This window comes from Nicotiana sylvestris, chromosome 10, assembly GCF_000393655.2.
Source record: "Nicotiana sylvestris chromosome 10, ASM39365v2, whole genome shotgun sequence".
NCBI classification, from domain to species: domain Eukaryota; kingdom Viridiplantae; phylum Streptophyta; class Magnoliopsida; order Solanales; family Solanaceae; genus Nicotiana; species Nicotiana sylvestris.
The window spans coordinates 171,181,381-171,198,031 of record NC_091066.1 but is presented as its reverse complement, the minus strand read 5'-3'; the positions used below and the strand labels follow the sequence as shown (position 1 = coordinate 171,198,031).

The 16,651-nt window shown below is 35.5% G+C and overlaps 2 protein-coding genes across 2 annotated transcripts; both read left to right on the top strand.

Moving 5' to 3' along the window:
* Positions 1-1,675: 1,675 nt before the first annotated feature.
* On the top strand, positions 1,676-4,103 carry LOC104225294 (protein PIN-LIKES 2-like). The gene is made up of 2 exons (XM_009777065.2): positions 1,676-1,891; positions 2,441-4,103. The coding sequence occupies exon 2, from the start codon at positions 2,584-2,586 to the stop codon at positions 3,946-3,948; it is 1,365 nt and encodes a 454-aa protein (XP_009775367.1). The 5' UTR covers positions 1,676-1,891; positions 2,441-2,583; the 3' UTR covers positions 3,949-4,103.
* A 1,622-nt stretch (positions 4,104-5,725) lies between these two features.
* LOC104225295 (protein PIN-LIKES 2-like) lies at positions 5,726-7,329 on the top strand. Its single transcript, XM_070160596.1, has one exon. The coding sequence runs from the start codon at positions 6,429-6,431 to the stop codon at positions 7,257-7,259; it is 831 nt and encodes a 276-aa protein (XP_070016697.1). The 5' UTR covers positions 5,726-6,428; the 3' UTR covers positions 7,260-7,329.
* The last annotated feature ends 9,322 nt before the right edge of the window (positions 7,330-16,651 follow it).

Below are 16,651 nucleotides of genomic sequence, written 5' to 3'. Positions count from 1 at the left end.
ACGAGACAATCTCATATACTTGTAAAATGGGATTTTTACATAAATAGCCAGTTGTAGTGACTGTTTAATTTTTCTAGCCAGTATAAATAGATTATATATTGACTAGGATATACATAAATTATACATATATTATACATCTGTCAGCTATTTTTATTTTAAGCGGTTGGATAGATGGCTATTTAGGTTAATCCTTGTAAAATCATGTGATTGAGGAAAATATTCGCCAAAACCTCAAGCCCAAAAAAAATCATTAGTAATAAAATTGGTGCATTGACTTAGGAATACTTCTAAAAACATTATATATATCATATTTGGTGTTTACACTAAATTAAACAATTTAATTTTAAGTTACAAATTAAAATAAAAATATATATAAGCTAACCATGATTAGCTAATAAAAGTATATCTATAAATGTCTTACCTTGATTTATTTGGTGTAAATATCGTGAGTACTTTTTTCTGGAGTTGGCAATATGGGCTGGCCTGCATTTTACAGGTTGGGTATAATTTTTGATATCGTTCCAATAGATTACTATAACATGCAAAAAAATGGGGAGAAATTAAAAAATAGTCAGATTTACAACTGATCGTTCAAAATTAGCCCAGTTTTAAAAGTAATCGAAATTTAGTCACTTTTCATGTAAAGATAAATCTGAGCGAAAACACTGTTCAAAACCCGAAAAATACGTTAGTATATTATGTTGGAGTTCCAACATAAGTATACTTGAACTCCAGCATATTATACTGAATTTCCAGGATAAGTATGCTGGAACTCCAGCATAATATGATGGAGTTTCAGCATAAGTACACTAGAACTCCAACATAATATACTGGAGTTCCAGCAAGTATACCGGTCCAGTATAATATACTGGAGTTTGGAGCATCGATGCTCCAGTCTCCAGTATATTATAATGGAGCCAGCAAAGTATACCAGTCCAGCATAATATGCGGGAGTTCATACACAGGTACATCGAACTCCAGTATATTATGCTAGACTGATCTCTATTGCAGCAAAATGGTGGCTATTTTTGAATGACCAGTCCGAAAACTGACTATACCGTGCTATTTGAGGATAATATTTTATTCATTAAAAATCAATACTCAAAATAAATTACTCAAAAATATTTTCAAGGTGCTCATGACATATCGAACACCAACAAAATCATCTTCGTCAAGCACATCTGAATCCTCTTGTGAAATAAAGATATCTTAACATCTTCATTTTCATTTAAATCTATAATTAATAGGCAATGATAATTAGTTAAACATTAAGAAATAACTAAAATTTTAAGAATCAAAAATTATTTCTGTTCACATGAAAAATATTATCAATTTGAGATTGGACTAGTCTTCTCATTATTATTTTTTTATATATTTTATATATTTTTAAGTAAACACATTATTAAGCCCCACGGGCCGGCCCAGCCTAACCTCGGTCAAGCCTTATGGGTCACGGGGTTACTGGCCGAGCTTCAAAAAACTTCATTTCTCCAAAAATCTTAGCTCAATCTTACTAAAACACGGGTTTTGTTGGGCCGGATCAACGAGTCAAGCTCGTATTGACGGCTCTACTTTTTTCTTTATGAATGCAAAACTAAAATAAAATGATAATTTCTAAAATATATACTATGCTATATTTTTTCCGCAAACCTCCGTCCTATGTGATAAGGGATAACACAATCTGGCAAACTATTTTTGCCAACTTTTACGTATAAAACCTAAAACGAAATTATTTCTTGCGTCCATATTATTGTGATTCCACAGATTCTCTATAACTCTTTTATAAAGAAGAATATTTTCACATTTCATTGATTCCAATGAATTTTTTTGAATTTGATGCATTCTAGGTTTGACGTAAAATCTTCTTTTATTGCAGTTTGTGAGTTTTAAGGTAAATATGTTTTAACAGTTCTTGATTCTGTTAATACCATAATTAGACTGCTGGAATGCTATTTTGTTTATTAATTGATCTTATAATCATGAATTAATTCTGGTTTATCTTGTTTCTGGGAGATTTTCATTAATATTCCTTGAATCTGCTATGATATAACTCCCGCTATGCGCGGGGTTTGGAAAGGGTCGGACCATAACGTTTATTGTACGCAGCCTTATATTGTATTTTTGCAAGAGGCTGTTTCCATGGCTCGAACCCGTGAGCTCCTGTTTACATATTTATATGTTTAAATCACTTAAGAAACTAGCATTCATATTCTGTAATTGTTGTTTTCAGTGATTGGTAATTTATTATTGTAAAAGCATGATTCTAAAGTTTATGAAAATTGAATATTTTTCTTGATTCAGCCCGGTGCACTGAGCACCCTCTATGCGCGGGGTTCGGGGAAGGGACGGACCACAAAGGTCTATTGTATGCAGCCTTAGCGGCAACTTTGCCATTCCAATATGCTAAATAATTTTGGAAATTCACTTTTCTATGTTGCAGAGAAAACATTGTTTCGGTATAACCATCTGGCATCAGAAACACACTTGCATGACTAATCTGGATTGGCGCCGTGTAGGGCCCACTATAGAGAGAAGCACTCCCTACCAAAGATATAGTTGATATTGGTTTAGTAAGAGGAAAAGATGTTAAGATTATTGGCTGAAGTAGCTAATATTGGCAACTCAAAATCTGCTGAAGAAGGCCTAATAAGTGTTGTGCTACCACTGCTTAAACTTCTTTCCCTTGCACTTTTCGGATTAGTTTTAGCTCACAAGAAATTCCAAATTGTCCCAAGAGAAACATTCAAATTGCTTAGCAAACTTGTTTTTGCTCTTTTCTTGCCCTGTTTGATCTTCACTCACTTGGGACAATCGATAACGCCTGAGAATTTCGTGCATTGGTGGTTTATACCGGTTAATGTGTTGTTAAGTACACTAGTTGGCTTTCTCTTAGGAGTCTTAGTGGTGATCATATGTCGTCCACCTCAAGAATTTACTCGATTCACGATTATATTTACTGCATTCGGTAACACTGGAAATCTTCCACTAGCTATAGTTAGCTCTATTTGTCATAGTGCGGATAATCCCTTTGGACCTGATTGCAAGAGGAATGGAGTTGCCTATGTTTCTTTTGCTCAATGGGTTGCTGTGATTCTAGTTTACACGCTCGTTTATCATATGATGGAGCCTCCGATGGAGTACTATGAGGTTGTCGAAGAGGGAGTTGAAAAGGAGGAGGATCAGCAGACGGATAATGAAGTGAGTAGACCTCTTCTAGTTGAAGCAGAGTGGCCGGGGATTGAAGACAAAGAAAACGAACATTCAAAAACACCCCTTGTCGCGAAGATCTTTATGTCCGTTTCAAATCTTTCGATATCCAATACACCTGATATCGAAAACAATATAGTAGAAGATGCAGGAGAAAGTCCCAAGTCAATTAGGTGTTTGGCAGCACCTAAAGTTGTCAAGAAAATGAGAACAGTTGCTGAACAGACTCCTGTACAGCACATCCTTCAGCCCCCGACGATTGCTTCTTTACTTGCAATAATCGTTGGAATGGTTCCTCATGTCAAGGCGTTTGTCTTTGGATATGACGCTCCACTGTCTTTCATCACGGATAGTTTAGAAATCTTAGCTGGTGCAATGGTTCCATCGGTCATGCTAATTCTTGGAGGAATGCTCGCTGAAGGGCCTAACGATTCTAAACTTGGCCTTCGGACTATGATTGGTATATCAATAGCAAGACTTTTGGTGCTTCCTTTGTTGGGGATTGGCGTTATTACATTGGCCAATAAGATGCATTTTCTTGTCGAGGGTGATCATATGTATACGTTTGTGCTTCTGTTGCAGTATACAACGCCAAGTGCAATCTTGTTGGGTGCAATTGCTAGCTTGAGAGGTTATGCAGTAAGTGAAGCCTCGGCACTTATTTTCTGGCAACATTTATTGGCACTCTTTTCCTTGTCATTATACATTGTTGTTTACTTTAAGCTATTCTCTTTTTTCTGAGCTGAATTTCGAGCAGAGTTACATGCTCTTGATTGTAATCATTGTACGTAAATGCTTCACTTGAAAGGGCACGATTACTAGTGTATGACTAGCTTGTTCTGTAATCAGACATTTGGATGTTATGCCTGATCTAATTTATGACAAAGCTGAGAACATATACAGAACTTGTTTAGATTCATTTCATATTCTATCCACATATAGGTTTATCTTTGGTTTGAAAAAAGAACAGTACAATAGATTTACTGATCAAAGGCTTCATAGAGTTCCTGTGTTTGCTTGCAACATCATTGACAAATAATGTGATCAGTCTGTGTACATCTTCCAAATGAACGGAAGAGAGAGAGCAGTGGCGGAGCCACATGTATTCAAGGGGTGACACCCTTTCACCGGAAACTTACAGTGTATAGTTAGGTAAAAGAAAGTTATACATATATACTATATAACTTCCTTCGACTGTTTCATGGGTTTACTTATGTTTTAACCCCCTAGTGAAAATTCTGGCTCAACCATTGCGAGAGAAACAGTACATATTAGACCTCAAAACTCCTATGAGTAATCATCTATATGAATAATAATGATACCTGATGTGCTGCTTACATAAAACCAATCAAACATGGTAGTCATAACATATAGTCATTCATCTGACATACACTTTACTTAGTCTTAAGTGTTCCATGTCTTATATAATCAGTTTAAGCAATTGGTTTAGTGGTGGATTTTCACTCTCCATGTTTGTTTGCTGAGAAAATTTTCTGATAGCTACTTTCCAAAAGTCTGTACTCTGTATATTTCCCTCTGGTCTGTATTAGTAACTGGAGTTTTATGGATTTTCAATCCATGTTACTAAGGGCTCGTTTGGTATGAGAGATAAGAGAAAATTAATCCTGGGATTAAATTTAAGATGAGTTTATCTCATATTTGATTGGGATAAAATCGTGGTATAACTAATCACGTGATTAGTTATCCGGGATCGTAGTATTTTTTTTTTATCCCTATAGGAGGGTGGGATACCTAATTCCCAAGATAACTAATCCCGGAGTAATTAATCATGGGATAACTTGTTTCCCAACCAAACGACCCCTAAGGCTACTCTCCAAATGAACTTGATACTAGCCTATGTTAGCCTATTGTAATGCTGATACTACAATAGGCTTATTGGAGAGTAGCAATGTAGTAATGTTAGCCTATTGGAGAGTAGCAATTGACAATGTAGTAATGTTAGCCTATTGGAGAGTAGTCATTGTAAACTATGTTAGCCTATTGTAATTTGATACTAACAATCCATTTAGCCTTGCTATTAACAAAAAAAAAATTATAATAGCAATCCATGTTTTACTAAGGCTAAAAGGTTATGAATTTTATGTTAAAGCGAGACATAACAATCGCGGAAGATAGAACAAATAATACTGTCACAATCGAAAGGGAGAAGGTCCAAATTTGACCCTCAACTATGTGAAATGGCCTAGATTTTTCCCCGTCAATAGTTTGGGTCAAATGTGTCCCGATCGTTGAAAAGGGTAAAAAATATCTCTCTACTATTGTTTATTGTTTACTTATGCCACCCGTTATACTTTTCGTCCATATTTGTCCCTGCCGTTAACAAAGTTTGCAAAATTACCCCTAACCCTAACGTCCCTCCACTGTGGCAGCTGACCCCATCAATTTTATCCATGTCAGCTACCATGTCATCGACCCCACCAAATTAAAACCCTAAATAAACGACCCCCCACTCCTCACCTATCCACCCTTTCTCTCATCTTCTCTCCCTCACCTCATACCAAAATCGTCAAAAACCATGGCATTTCACCGTAAAATTTTCAGCGGGCAGAACTAACCTCCACGGTAGTGGCTCCCCTCTTCGTATCCTTTCTCCTTCATCATGTTTCGTCATTCAAGCAGCAACCCCGTTCCGCCAAACCAGCAAATGGAACCGGCGAAACTCGCCGAAAAAGTCACAAGGCCACCACCACTGACTACCTCTACTCTTTCTCACTCTATTCCCTCTTCTTCTTCATTTTCATCCAGCATGAAAACAGGCGAGATCTACAGATCTTGATTAAAAATGGAAAAAACACCACTGCCTTTCCCCTCCTTCAAGGGAAACATTCAAATTGCTCAGCAAACTTGTCTTTGCTCTTTTCTTGCCATGTTTGATCTTCACTCACTTGGGACAATCAATAACGCTTGAGAATTTCGCGCATTGGTGGTGTATACCTGTTAATGTGTTGTTAAGTACACTAGTTGGCTTTCTCTTAGGAGTATTAGTTGTGATCATATGTCGTCCACCTCAAGAATTTACTCGATTCATGATTATATTTACTGCATTCGGTAATACTGGAAATCTTCCACTAGCTATAGTTAGCTCTATTTGTCATAGCACGGATAATCCTTTTGGACCTGATTGCAAGAGGAATGGAGTTGCCTATGTTTCTTTTGCTCAATGGGTTGCTGTGATTCTAGTTTACACGCTCGTTTAGCATATGATGGAGCCTCCGATGGAGTACTATGAGGTTGTCGAAGAGGGAGTTGAAAAGGAGGAGGATCAGCAGACGGATAATGAAGTGAGTAGACCTCTTCTTGTTGAAGCAGAGTGGCCAGGGATTGAGGACAAAGAAAATGAACATTCAAAAACACCCCTTGTCGCGAAGATCTTTATGTCTGTTTCAAATCTTTCAATATCCAATACACCTGATATCGAAAACAATATAGTAGAAGAAGCAGGTGAAAGTCCCAAGTCAATTAGGTGTTTGGCAGCAACTAAAGTTGTGAAAAAAATGAAAACAGTTGCTGAACAGACTCCTGTACAGCACATCCTTCAGCCCCCGACGATTGCTTCTTTACTTGCAATAATCGTTGGAATGGTTCCTCATGTCAAGGCGTTTGTCATTGGATACAACGCTCCATTGTCTTTCATCACGGATAGTTTAGAAATCTTAGCCGGTGCAATGGTTGCATCGGTCATGCTAATTCTTGGTGGAATGCTCGCTGAGGGGCCTAATGATTCCAAACTTGGTCTTCGGACTATGATTGGTATATCAATAGCAAGACTTTTGGTGCTTCCTTTGTTGGGGATTGGCGTTGTTACATTGGCTAATAAGATGCATTTTCTTGTCGAGGGTGATCATATGTATACGTTTGTGCTTCTGTTGCAGTATACAACGCCAAGTGCAATCTTGTTGGGTGCAATTGCTAGCTTGAGAGGTTATGCAGTAAGTGAAACCTCAGCACTTATTTTCTGGCAACATATATTGGCACTCTTTTCCTTGTCATTATACATTGTTGTTTACTTTAAGCTATTCTCTTTTTTCTGAGCTGAATTTCGAGCAGAGTTACATGCTATATTTGGTCGTCATTGTACGTAAATGAGATGTTTGGTTATTATGCCTGATCTTATTATTGACAAAGCGGAGAACATATACGGATTTTTCTTTTTAGGATATATACAGAGCTTGTTTAGATTTATTTCATATGCTATCCACATATAGGTTGCTGTTTTACTATTAGGAGAAACCAAATTATCTCTTTTCGTTTATCATATTGGCACTGAATACGGTGATACTGAGTTTGATCCCAATCAAGATCCGGGAAGAAATAAGTCATTTAACACTAGAATCTTTGGCAGATTGAATAGTGTTATATTCATATTTGAATTGATTGTAAGCTGGAGGACCTCTTTTGCGCCGCTTCTGCATATTTTATTTAAACTTGATATCTTTGATTTTGGAAGGGGAGCCTAGGTGTAACCGGTAAAGTTGTTGTCATGTGACCAAGAGGTCACGGGTTCGAGCCGTGGAAACAGACTCTTGCAAAAATGCAGGTTTATGCTGCGTACAATAGACCCTTGTGCTCCGGTCTGCATAGCGGGAGCTTAGTGCACCGGGCTGCCCCTTTTCTTTTATATCTTTAAATTTGACAAAACAACAGTACAATGGACTAATTGATCAAATGCTTCTTAGAGTTCCTGTATTTGCTTGAAACATCATTGACAAATAGTTTGATCAACAACAACAACAACAACCCAGTATAATCCCACTTAGTGGGGTCTGGGGAGGGTAGTGTGTACGTAGACCTTACCCCTACCCTAGGGTAGAGAGACTGTTTTCAAATAGACCCCCGACATCCTTCCCTCCAAGAACTTCCCACCTTGCTTTTGGGGAGACTCGAACTCACAACCTCTCGGTTGGAAGTGGGGATTGCTTACCATCAGCGCAACCCATCAGAGCAACAAATAGTTTGATCAATCTGTTAAAATACATCTTCCAAATGATTGAAAGCGAGAGAGATGGTACATATTGGACCTCAAAAACTCCTAAATGTTTACTTATGAGTAATCATCTATTTGAATGATGATGATACCTGATATGTTGCTTACATGAAACCATTAGAACAACATGGTGGTCATAACAATCAGTTTTTGCTGTACCAGTGCGTGCATCTGATATATCCATAGTCTTAAGGTTTTCTATTCCAAGTTTTGGGCTAGTCGATATTCCTGTGCACAGGCAGATCGAGGATTTAAACTTGATTGGTTCAACCTTTAAGATTCTTAGCAATGAAATATGCTCAAACTTTAGTATTTCCGACACAGAATATATATTCTGTGTCGAAAATACTGGATTCGGTTGAACTCATTGAATTTAAGCTGCATCAACCTCTGTTTCTATGTGCTTCTTTACTTAAGTATCTTGAAAACAACTTGCTTAGACCTCTTTATTTTGGGAGCTCATTGATGTTATATGTTATGCATTTCTACAGCATAGCTTCACTTAACCCAAAATCTTACAATTTATTCTTTATTGCCTGATCTAAGTGTCTATATAATCAGTTTAAGAAATTCATTTAGTGGTGTATTTTCACTCTCCATGTTTGCTGAGAAAATTTGAGAAAATTCAAAAGTCTGTACACGCTACCCTCCCCAGATTATACACTGTGAGAATACATTGGGTACGTTGTTATTGTTGTAGTATTAAGAAAGAATATTACAATAGCAATCCATGTTACTGAGGCTAAGAGGTTATGAATTTTATGTTAAAGCAAGACATAACATTAATCGCGAAAGATTAAAAAAATAAAAAATAATGTCACAATCGAAAGGGAGAAGGTCCAAATTTGACCCTGAACTATGTGAAGAGAAGATTCCGTAACTAGGCAATGTAGAAAACAAAATTGCAGATTTAAGTAACTAGAATTAGTGTACGTGCGTTTGCACGTGTATTATGCGTTATGCACAAAAGAACATATTTTAATAGGTAAAATAAGAAAGAATTAAGTATAAAGGTAATTGATGATGCAACAAACATTTAAATGGTAAGCTGCCAAAATAGTGTATATGAAATTGAATAAGAATGAATTAAGTTTAATAGCAATTGATGATGCAAAAAAGTTATTACATTAACGAAATAGTTGTGTTCAACGTGTAGACACTAAATTGACCCATTAGCTGGACTATTGCTTATCCTCTGTCATCTGTCGAAGAATGTTGATGTGCGCTAGGAAGAATGTTGCTTTAATTGTTACTGGTAAGAGGAAGGCACCTCTAATATAAAACAGTATTGTCGACACATTCAGCGAAACAGTTCAAAATCTATAAAATAAATATAATATATAGTTATAATATATGTAAAATTCATATATAATATGTATACTTAATTTGTGTATAGTTGAGGAGATTTCATAAAAAAGAAAATATTAACATATTATTATAGTCTTTCTATCAACCCTAAAATTTATAATTAAACATATTAATTACGAAGAAATATTTAACATTTTAAACTAAAACTTCTAACTTACATCTCGTTGATAAGCACTATCTCCCTTCGTTTCTTTGCATCTTCTCCCATTGAGGATTTAACATCCACTAAAACTCCAACTATATCTAAAAAGAATATTAAAGCAAATATATGTATGTTACTAAAAAATTAATAAGGCGAATAGAAGTAAAATATTATTTATATATTTAGTGAAAGATTACTGGATGAAATTTAAAGAACTTACCGAAAATTGTTCCATTGGTGCAGTTTGATGCCTCATCGAATGAAATAAAATTATTTGAAAAACCAATAGTCGAAAAGCGATTGTTGCTTTCATCAACAAAAGTATTCTCCTTAAATCCAATCTCAAGCTCCTTGTGCACTGATTGAAAATTAGGATTAACACTATTAATGCCTCCGTTTATGATGTAACCGATCTTGTTTTGTGTAAATGTTCTTTCCACTTCTCAATATAACCACTAAAAAGTGTAGCGTAAATTTTTGTTCCCTGTAAAAAGTTTCACTTTAAGTTTAATCTGATGGTTAAAACTAATATCAAAAGACATGAAATAAATTACTGATATAAAATAATATTTACCTCTTTATCAACTAATGTCACAATTTTTTCGGGTGTCTTGATTTGTCTTATTGTTGAACTTTGTTACTATTCCACTCCTAAACACTAAGACTCGTATTACCCAACATAAAGAAGATACTCTTACACTATTAATTGGGACACATTGGTCTGACAATTCTTTTTCACTGACCATTACAGGTGTACCTAAAATAAAGCATGCGTAAGAGTTTTATAAGTTATCAAAGTGACTAAATCCATAATTGATTTTTTTAATGATATAAGGAAGATTATTTACCTGAACGGATGTAATTGGTGAAACCTGAGTGAATCAAGCATGGCAATCGCAAATAACACAATTATAAGTCATGTAGTATTAATATTACACAAAATTAAATGAGATAGTCTAATTTTTAATTTTTTTTAAAACAAGCAACTTGAGGTTGCATAACAAGAAGTATTATTAATTATACAACAAAGAAAAAAAATACTAATATTTAAGTAATAAAACTTAGGTCGAATTAATTTTGCCTTGTTTAAGAAACTTGAAGAAAAATTGATTTATTAACTTTCCTTTTGTGAGAAACGTGAAGAAAAGTTATACCAAATAATTAAGGCAAAATTTACTAACAATTAATTCTAGCAAAATATACCAAAATAATACAAAATTAAGTAAATGAATATTTTTAAGTATTAATGAATAACTTAAAGTACTATATTGTCCCATGTGAATTGTATATTTTAAAGGGTATAAAAGGCGAACGACATTTTGCTAATGGCCTTCGTGCTTTTAATATAATATAGATAAAATGAATATTTCAATTGTAGCCATGAAAAAATTACCATCTTAGCAAATCCCTGCCAGAAATGGAACCCTTATTTTTTTAAGCCTAAAATCTCGCCATAACAACCTTTTTATTCTCAATCCCTATATCAACATGATGCATCCATTCCAAAAAATTCCTAAATATATGAAAGTTAATTAATGCTAACTACATTCATTTCATTAACTTATTTTCTCTCTTCACAAACATTATTTTTTCCCTTTAGATAATCATCAAAAGTTAAGAAGAAAAAAAAAACATAAAGGACTAGCTTTGCAGTGGCATAAATAATACAATATATAAATTAAATATACCAACTATTTATATATAATATAAGTATGTTTCAAACCTACCAGAAAAAAAATACTGTTGCATTAATTATACAATCAATATAATTGTTAGACACACATCTTATAACATTTCATTGTAAAACTAATCCACGAAATATACCTATTATATACATAGTATATATATTAAATATTAAACATACAATATACAATGTATAATATACGTATAAACAATATATGCATATATATATATATATATATTTCATTAAACAATATATATGACATATTGATGAAATAAATATATTATATTAAAGGTATATCTTGGAGAAAAAAATAAAATTATGCAGTAGAAAATTAAACATTGGACAAAATACAAGAAGTTCCCACGATTGCTTCTTTTCAGTATTTTTAAGATATCTGGGTGGGTATTTATTTATTGAAGTGAAAAAAAGATTATGAAATGCAGATTGATTTAGATTGTGTATGAGAGAATAATGAAAAAGGGACTTTTTCTTAGAGCACCTATTTAGAATCAAAATTCAAAGAAAATGGCAAGTTTAGATTAATGATAAGAGAGAATATTCTAATAAATTAATGTGGTTCAATAATCCCTTGAATTGTACTTAGTGTTTACGTTTTAAAAATGGCAGAATAGCCTAAATGACATACTTGTCCCACTTTGTCATGCCGATCTTCCTACTTCACTTGTTTTCATCCAGACATTTTAACTTGATCAAAGTCTATTATTTAAATCTCTCTGACCGTTGACCAAGCACATGTGGCAACGTAATGGTTGAGTTGGACAAAGTGAGTGTAATTCACGCGAATAATGAGCGTGAATATGAACATTTTGAACCAGAAATAATTAAAATAAGAAGAAAAAATTAATTAAATAAGAATGAAAATAAAATAAGTAAAAAAAAAAAGAAGAAAAAAGCAAAAAATTTACAATCTAAGCTTGATTATATCTCAATTAGTTGTTCTCAAATAAAATTGATCTCAAACACAAATAAAATTTTTATCTAGGCTGCAAAAATATGAGGTTGTGACGATAATTTTTTCTTTTGTCTCCAATCCCTTGCCTTGTCTTCAATATTATAGATCTGAGCCACCATTGATTTTCCTCCATTTTTAATCTCTGAAATTCGGAGGTGAAAACCAACAATCCTTGTTCTGCCATTGATTTCCTCCATTTAAAAAAAAACAACAACCCTTGTTTTTGAATGAGGGTAGCTTCTGTTCTATTGGGACCTCAATAATGCGAGAACAAATGGCATTAGCGATGCCTTGACCGTGTTCTCTCTGTTCACCGGCAATTATGGTGAGGTCAGTAATGACATGCTTAGAATTGAAAGTTAAATCGGACAAAAAAAGCTCGTAAAGCCTAACAATCTCGTCCATGGTCGGGTGCAACACGATAACATCATCACCGTCAAGCAGACAAGATTTAAGTGGGCTTTAGACATAAAAATTCTAGCAAGGATGACAGAGAAGAGGGGAGAGACAGAAGTGGTTCATACTTTCTAAACCTTAACTAAGGGGGCAAGTGTAAACTGGAGGGAAAATTTGGATTTGGGAGGGATAATAATCATTTCCCTTTTTATTTTCTTATGTGGTATAATAATTGACCTGGAGCCTATGTGGTTTAATTTTTTTGACGTGGCGTCCCACGTGTAGGAGATTGTATTACACGCACTGGTGGCCTCGTGTCATAAGCATTTATTATACACGATTTGAAGGAGTGTAAGTGTTCAATTGGTAAATTATTAAGTTTGGGGACCGGCATGGCAAAGTAGGACAAGTATAGGTGTCATTTAGGTCATTCTGCCTTTAAAAATTAAATGTCATGTAAAGAATCTTAAAAAGTGCTTTAACTGTAAATGAATGTGCTATTTTTAAAATAAAACAAAAGTAATGTTATTTATATAAAAAATCTTTACAAAGGGACTAACAGTGTTAAAATCATAGATAGTAGATATAGTTTGGATCAAATGTGTCCCGATCGTTACCAAAATGAGTCAGATCACATTATTTCCAAACGAAAAATCATATGGGGAGTCCGAAACTGAAATGATGCCTTTTTGAGCATAAAATACGTTTATACAGTTTTAAAAAAATTATATTTCTACCTAAAATGCAGTATAATACTGACAATTTGTGTTCTGCAAGACTGGCAATTTATTTGTTAGTGTAAAACGTATTATAATACTACATTTTACTTAAACGTAGTATTATATTGCGTTTTACACTAACTTTTGGGCCCACCAATAAGTGTTCTGGGGATAATTGATATAACAATAATTCAAATACATAAAATATGGTATTATACTGCGTTTTACATAAAAATATTTTGCACCCCAAGCTAGTACTTGCCTTATTTAAAGGCATTAGAATTTTATGAAAATTCATTCAAAACTTTCCTTCAAACTTCCGTTCATACTTCTCTTCTTCTTATCAAGTATTTTTTTATAATGTCTGAAGAGCCAAAAATAAGGATTTCATTATATTGGGGGTGAGGGGTGAGGTTGTAATGGAGAATAACTCTGTGAGGTATAGTTCACCTCCGCAGTGTCATGTTAAGTTTCCGTTTATAATGGAGTACGATAAATTGGTATCGTTGTTATGTAAAAAAATGAGTGTGAGGAAACGTTCGGTGAACCTTAAAGTAACCGGTAGATTTCTGTATTCTGTGACTCCGCAGGGGTTTGCTTATTATTTGAGTTTAACATCGAAGATGATGAAACTCTTAGAGATTTTTTGCGGATTCCTGATGAATACAAGGAATTTATTGTAATAAAATTGTTGGAAATGTATGTCAAGGTTGAAGATTTTCCCAATAGGTATGCATAGTAGGGATAACCCCCAGGCATCGGGTGGTTATTCTGGAACAGTTTTTGCCTAACAGATTCCTGATGAAAGAGCTTGCCTTGATTTAAACTTGTCACCACCGGCGAATGAGCAGTCACAAAATAATTTTTCGACTTTATATAATCCACAAGACGACTGGTAAACTTCAATTTTTCTACGCTTTAGCGATGTTTATTTTATGTTTGAATTGGATTTATATTCACACTCATATTTTTCATAGGAGGTACCGTCAGGAAATGAATTTTACAAGTTATGACCCCGCTCCTAGTTGGAATATGCGTAGTTCTGGCGTGTTGGACCACGGTGGTCCTTCCGGGAATCATCACCAACAAGAAAATATCCATCATGGAATGTCAACACAGTACGATTTGTAAGTAAAGTGATATAGCTATATGTAAAGTATTTATCTAGTTGAGTAGCTTATCATTTTGTTATTTTTGTGCAGTGAAAACGAGCAGCTTGATGTTCCTGACCTCATACATTTTCTTATAGACGACGTATTGACTCGCGATTTGGTAGATACGCAAAGTGAGGAAGATGATAATGATTACGACAACAATTCCGATGAGTCTGGAGAGGACACACCCTTCCTTGATGATGGTGATGACGAGGAGGAAGTGGATGCCGAACCTGAGCTGAAGAGGGAGCATGCTCCTCCATCTTCCGTTAGACCAAGAGTGTACGAGTCCCACGTGTCGTTTCATGAGCGAAATATTCCCTACCTTGATAATCTATCAAGTATGTCGGACGTGGATGCCCTCACAAGGGATGATGACGAAATTCGATCAGCAATGTGGGATGAGTCTAGACCAGCGGTGCTGGCAAAGGGCATGTATTTCCCCGATAAAGCTCGCCTAATTAGGGCTGTAAAAATCTACAGCATAAGAGAGTGCCGTAAGATGACGGTAAGGGAGTCAACTACGGAGGTATATAAGGCTGTATACCGTAAAGACTTTATGGGTTGTCACTGGATGTTGCGTGCCAGCAAGAAGGAATCAGGGCTGTAGAAAGTGGATAAATTTATTAGCACCCACAGATGTAAAATGAACACATTCAATGAGAATCACTTCAACCTGGATGTAGACTTGATTTCTCTTGTCTTGATTCCATATTTGGAAGTATCCATTAGGTTCAAGATTGAAGAGTGTATTACAGCCGTCCACCAGGAGTATGGTTGTACTATAACCAAAAGAAAGGCATATCTCGGTCGCAAACGTACCTTTGAACTTATTTATGGCGACTGGGATAAGTCTTTTTCATCTCTTCTCAGGTACATGGCCGCACTACAACACTTTAACCCCAGGACTATTGTTGAATGGAGGCGTGAGCGGAGTCCTGACAGACCCGAATATATTTTCAACTATGTGTTCTGGTCATTTAAACCAACAATTGATGGTTTTGTGCATTGTCGTCCTGTAATTTCCATAGACGGTACTCATGTCTATGGAAAGTATGATATTAAGCTTTTGATTGCAGTTGCAGTAGATGTCAACGGACAAATATTTTCACTAGCTTTTGCCATTTATGCCAACGAAAGCGAAGAGACATGGACGCTTTTTTGAACCACTTGAAGCAGTATGTTGTCAAACAGCGTTCAGGTATTTGTCTAATATCTGATCAATATGGTGGTATTTTAAGTTATGTACTGCATTTGTATGAATGGCAGGAACTCTATGCATACTACCGTTACTATGTGAGGCACCTGAAGGACAATTTCCAGAAGAAATATCCTGACAAGGCCTTGCATGATTTAATGTGGATGGCTGCAACTGAGCACCAGCAGTGCAAATTCATGAGGCGCATGGAAGCGATCCGACAGTTAGATCCACGAGCCTATACTTGGCTGATGGGACATGAGCTTCACATGTGGACATTGCATGTTGATGGTGGCAGACGATGGGGAGCCCTGACTACAAATGTGTCGGAGTCATTCAAACAGATTGCGGAAAGGTTTGTTGAAAGGCATGGAGATGCATCGGCATTGATTGATGGGGGTGTTCAATTTATGCCAATACCGATGAGAAGATTTAAAAGGTACATGAGGCGAGCACATTGGCATTCATTTTTACAGTACGATCACGACCGGGGTATTTTTGAAGTTAAGACTGCTATCCGCGGACACCGGGGAATAATCTACAGACGGTGAATGAAGCCAGCAGGTTGTGTTCATGTGGGAAATGGACCATCTACCACATGCCTTGCGCACATGCCTTGAAGTGCTTTCAACAAGTTGGTTTAGGGGCAACCAACTATATTGATAGGCAATACAATGTTCTGCATACGTAGACACGTATAGTGGGCAGTTGCAGCCATTGGGTATTGAGCATTATTGGCCGCCAGAACCTTTTAAAATGGTGTGTAACAAGGACTATTTACGCAAGCTACAAGTGCAAAAGAGAA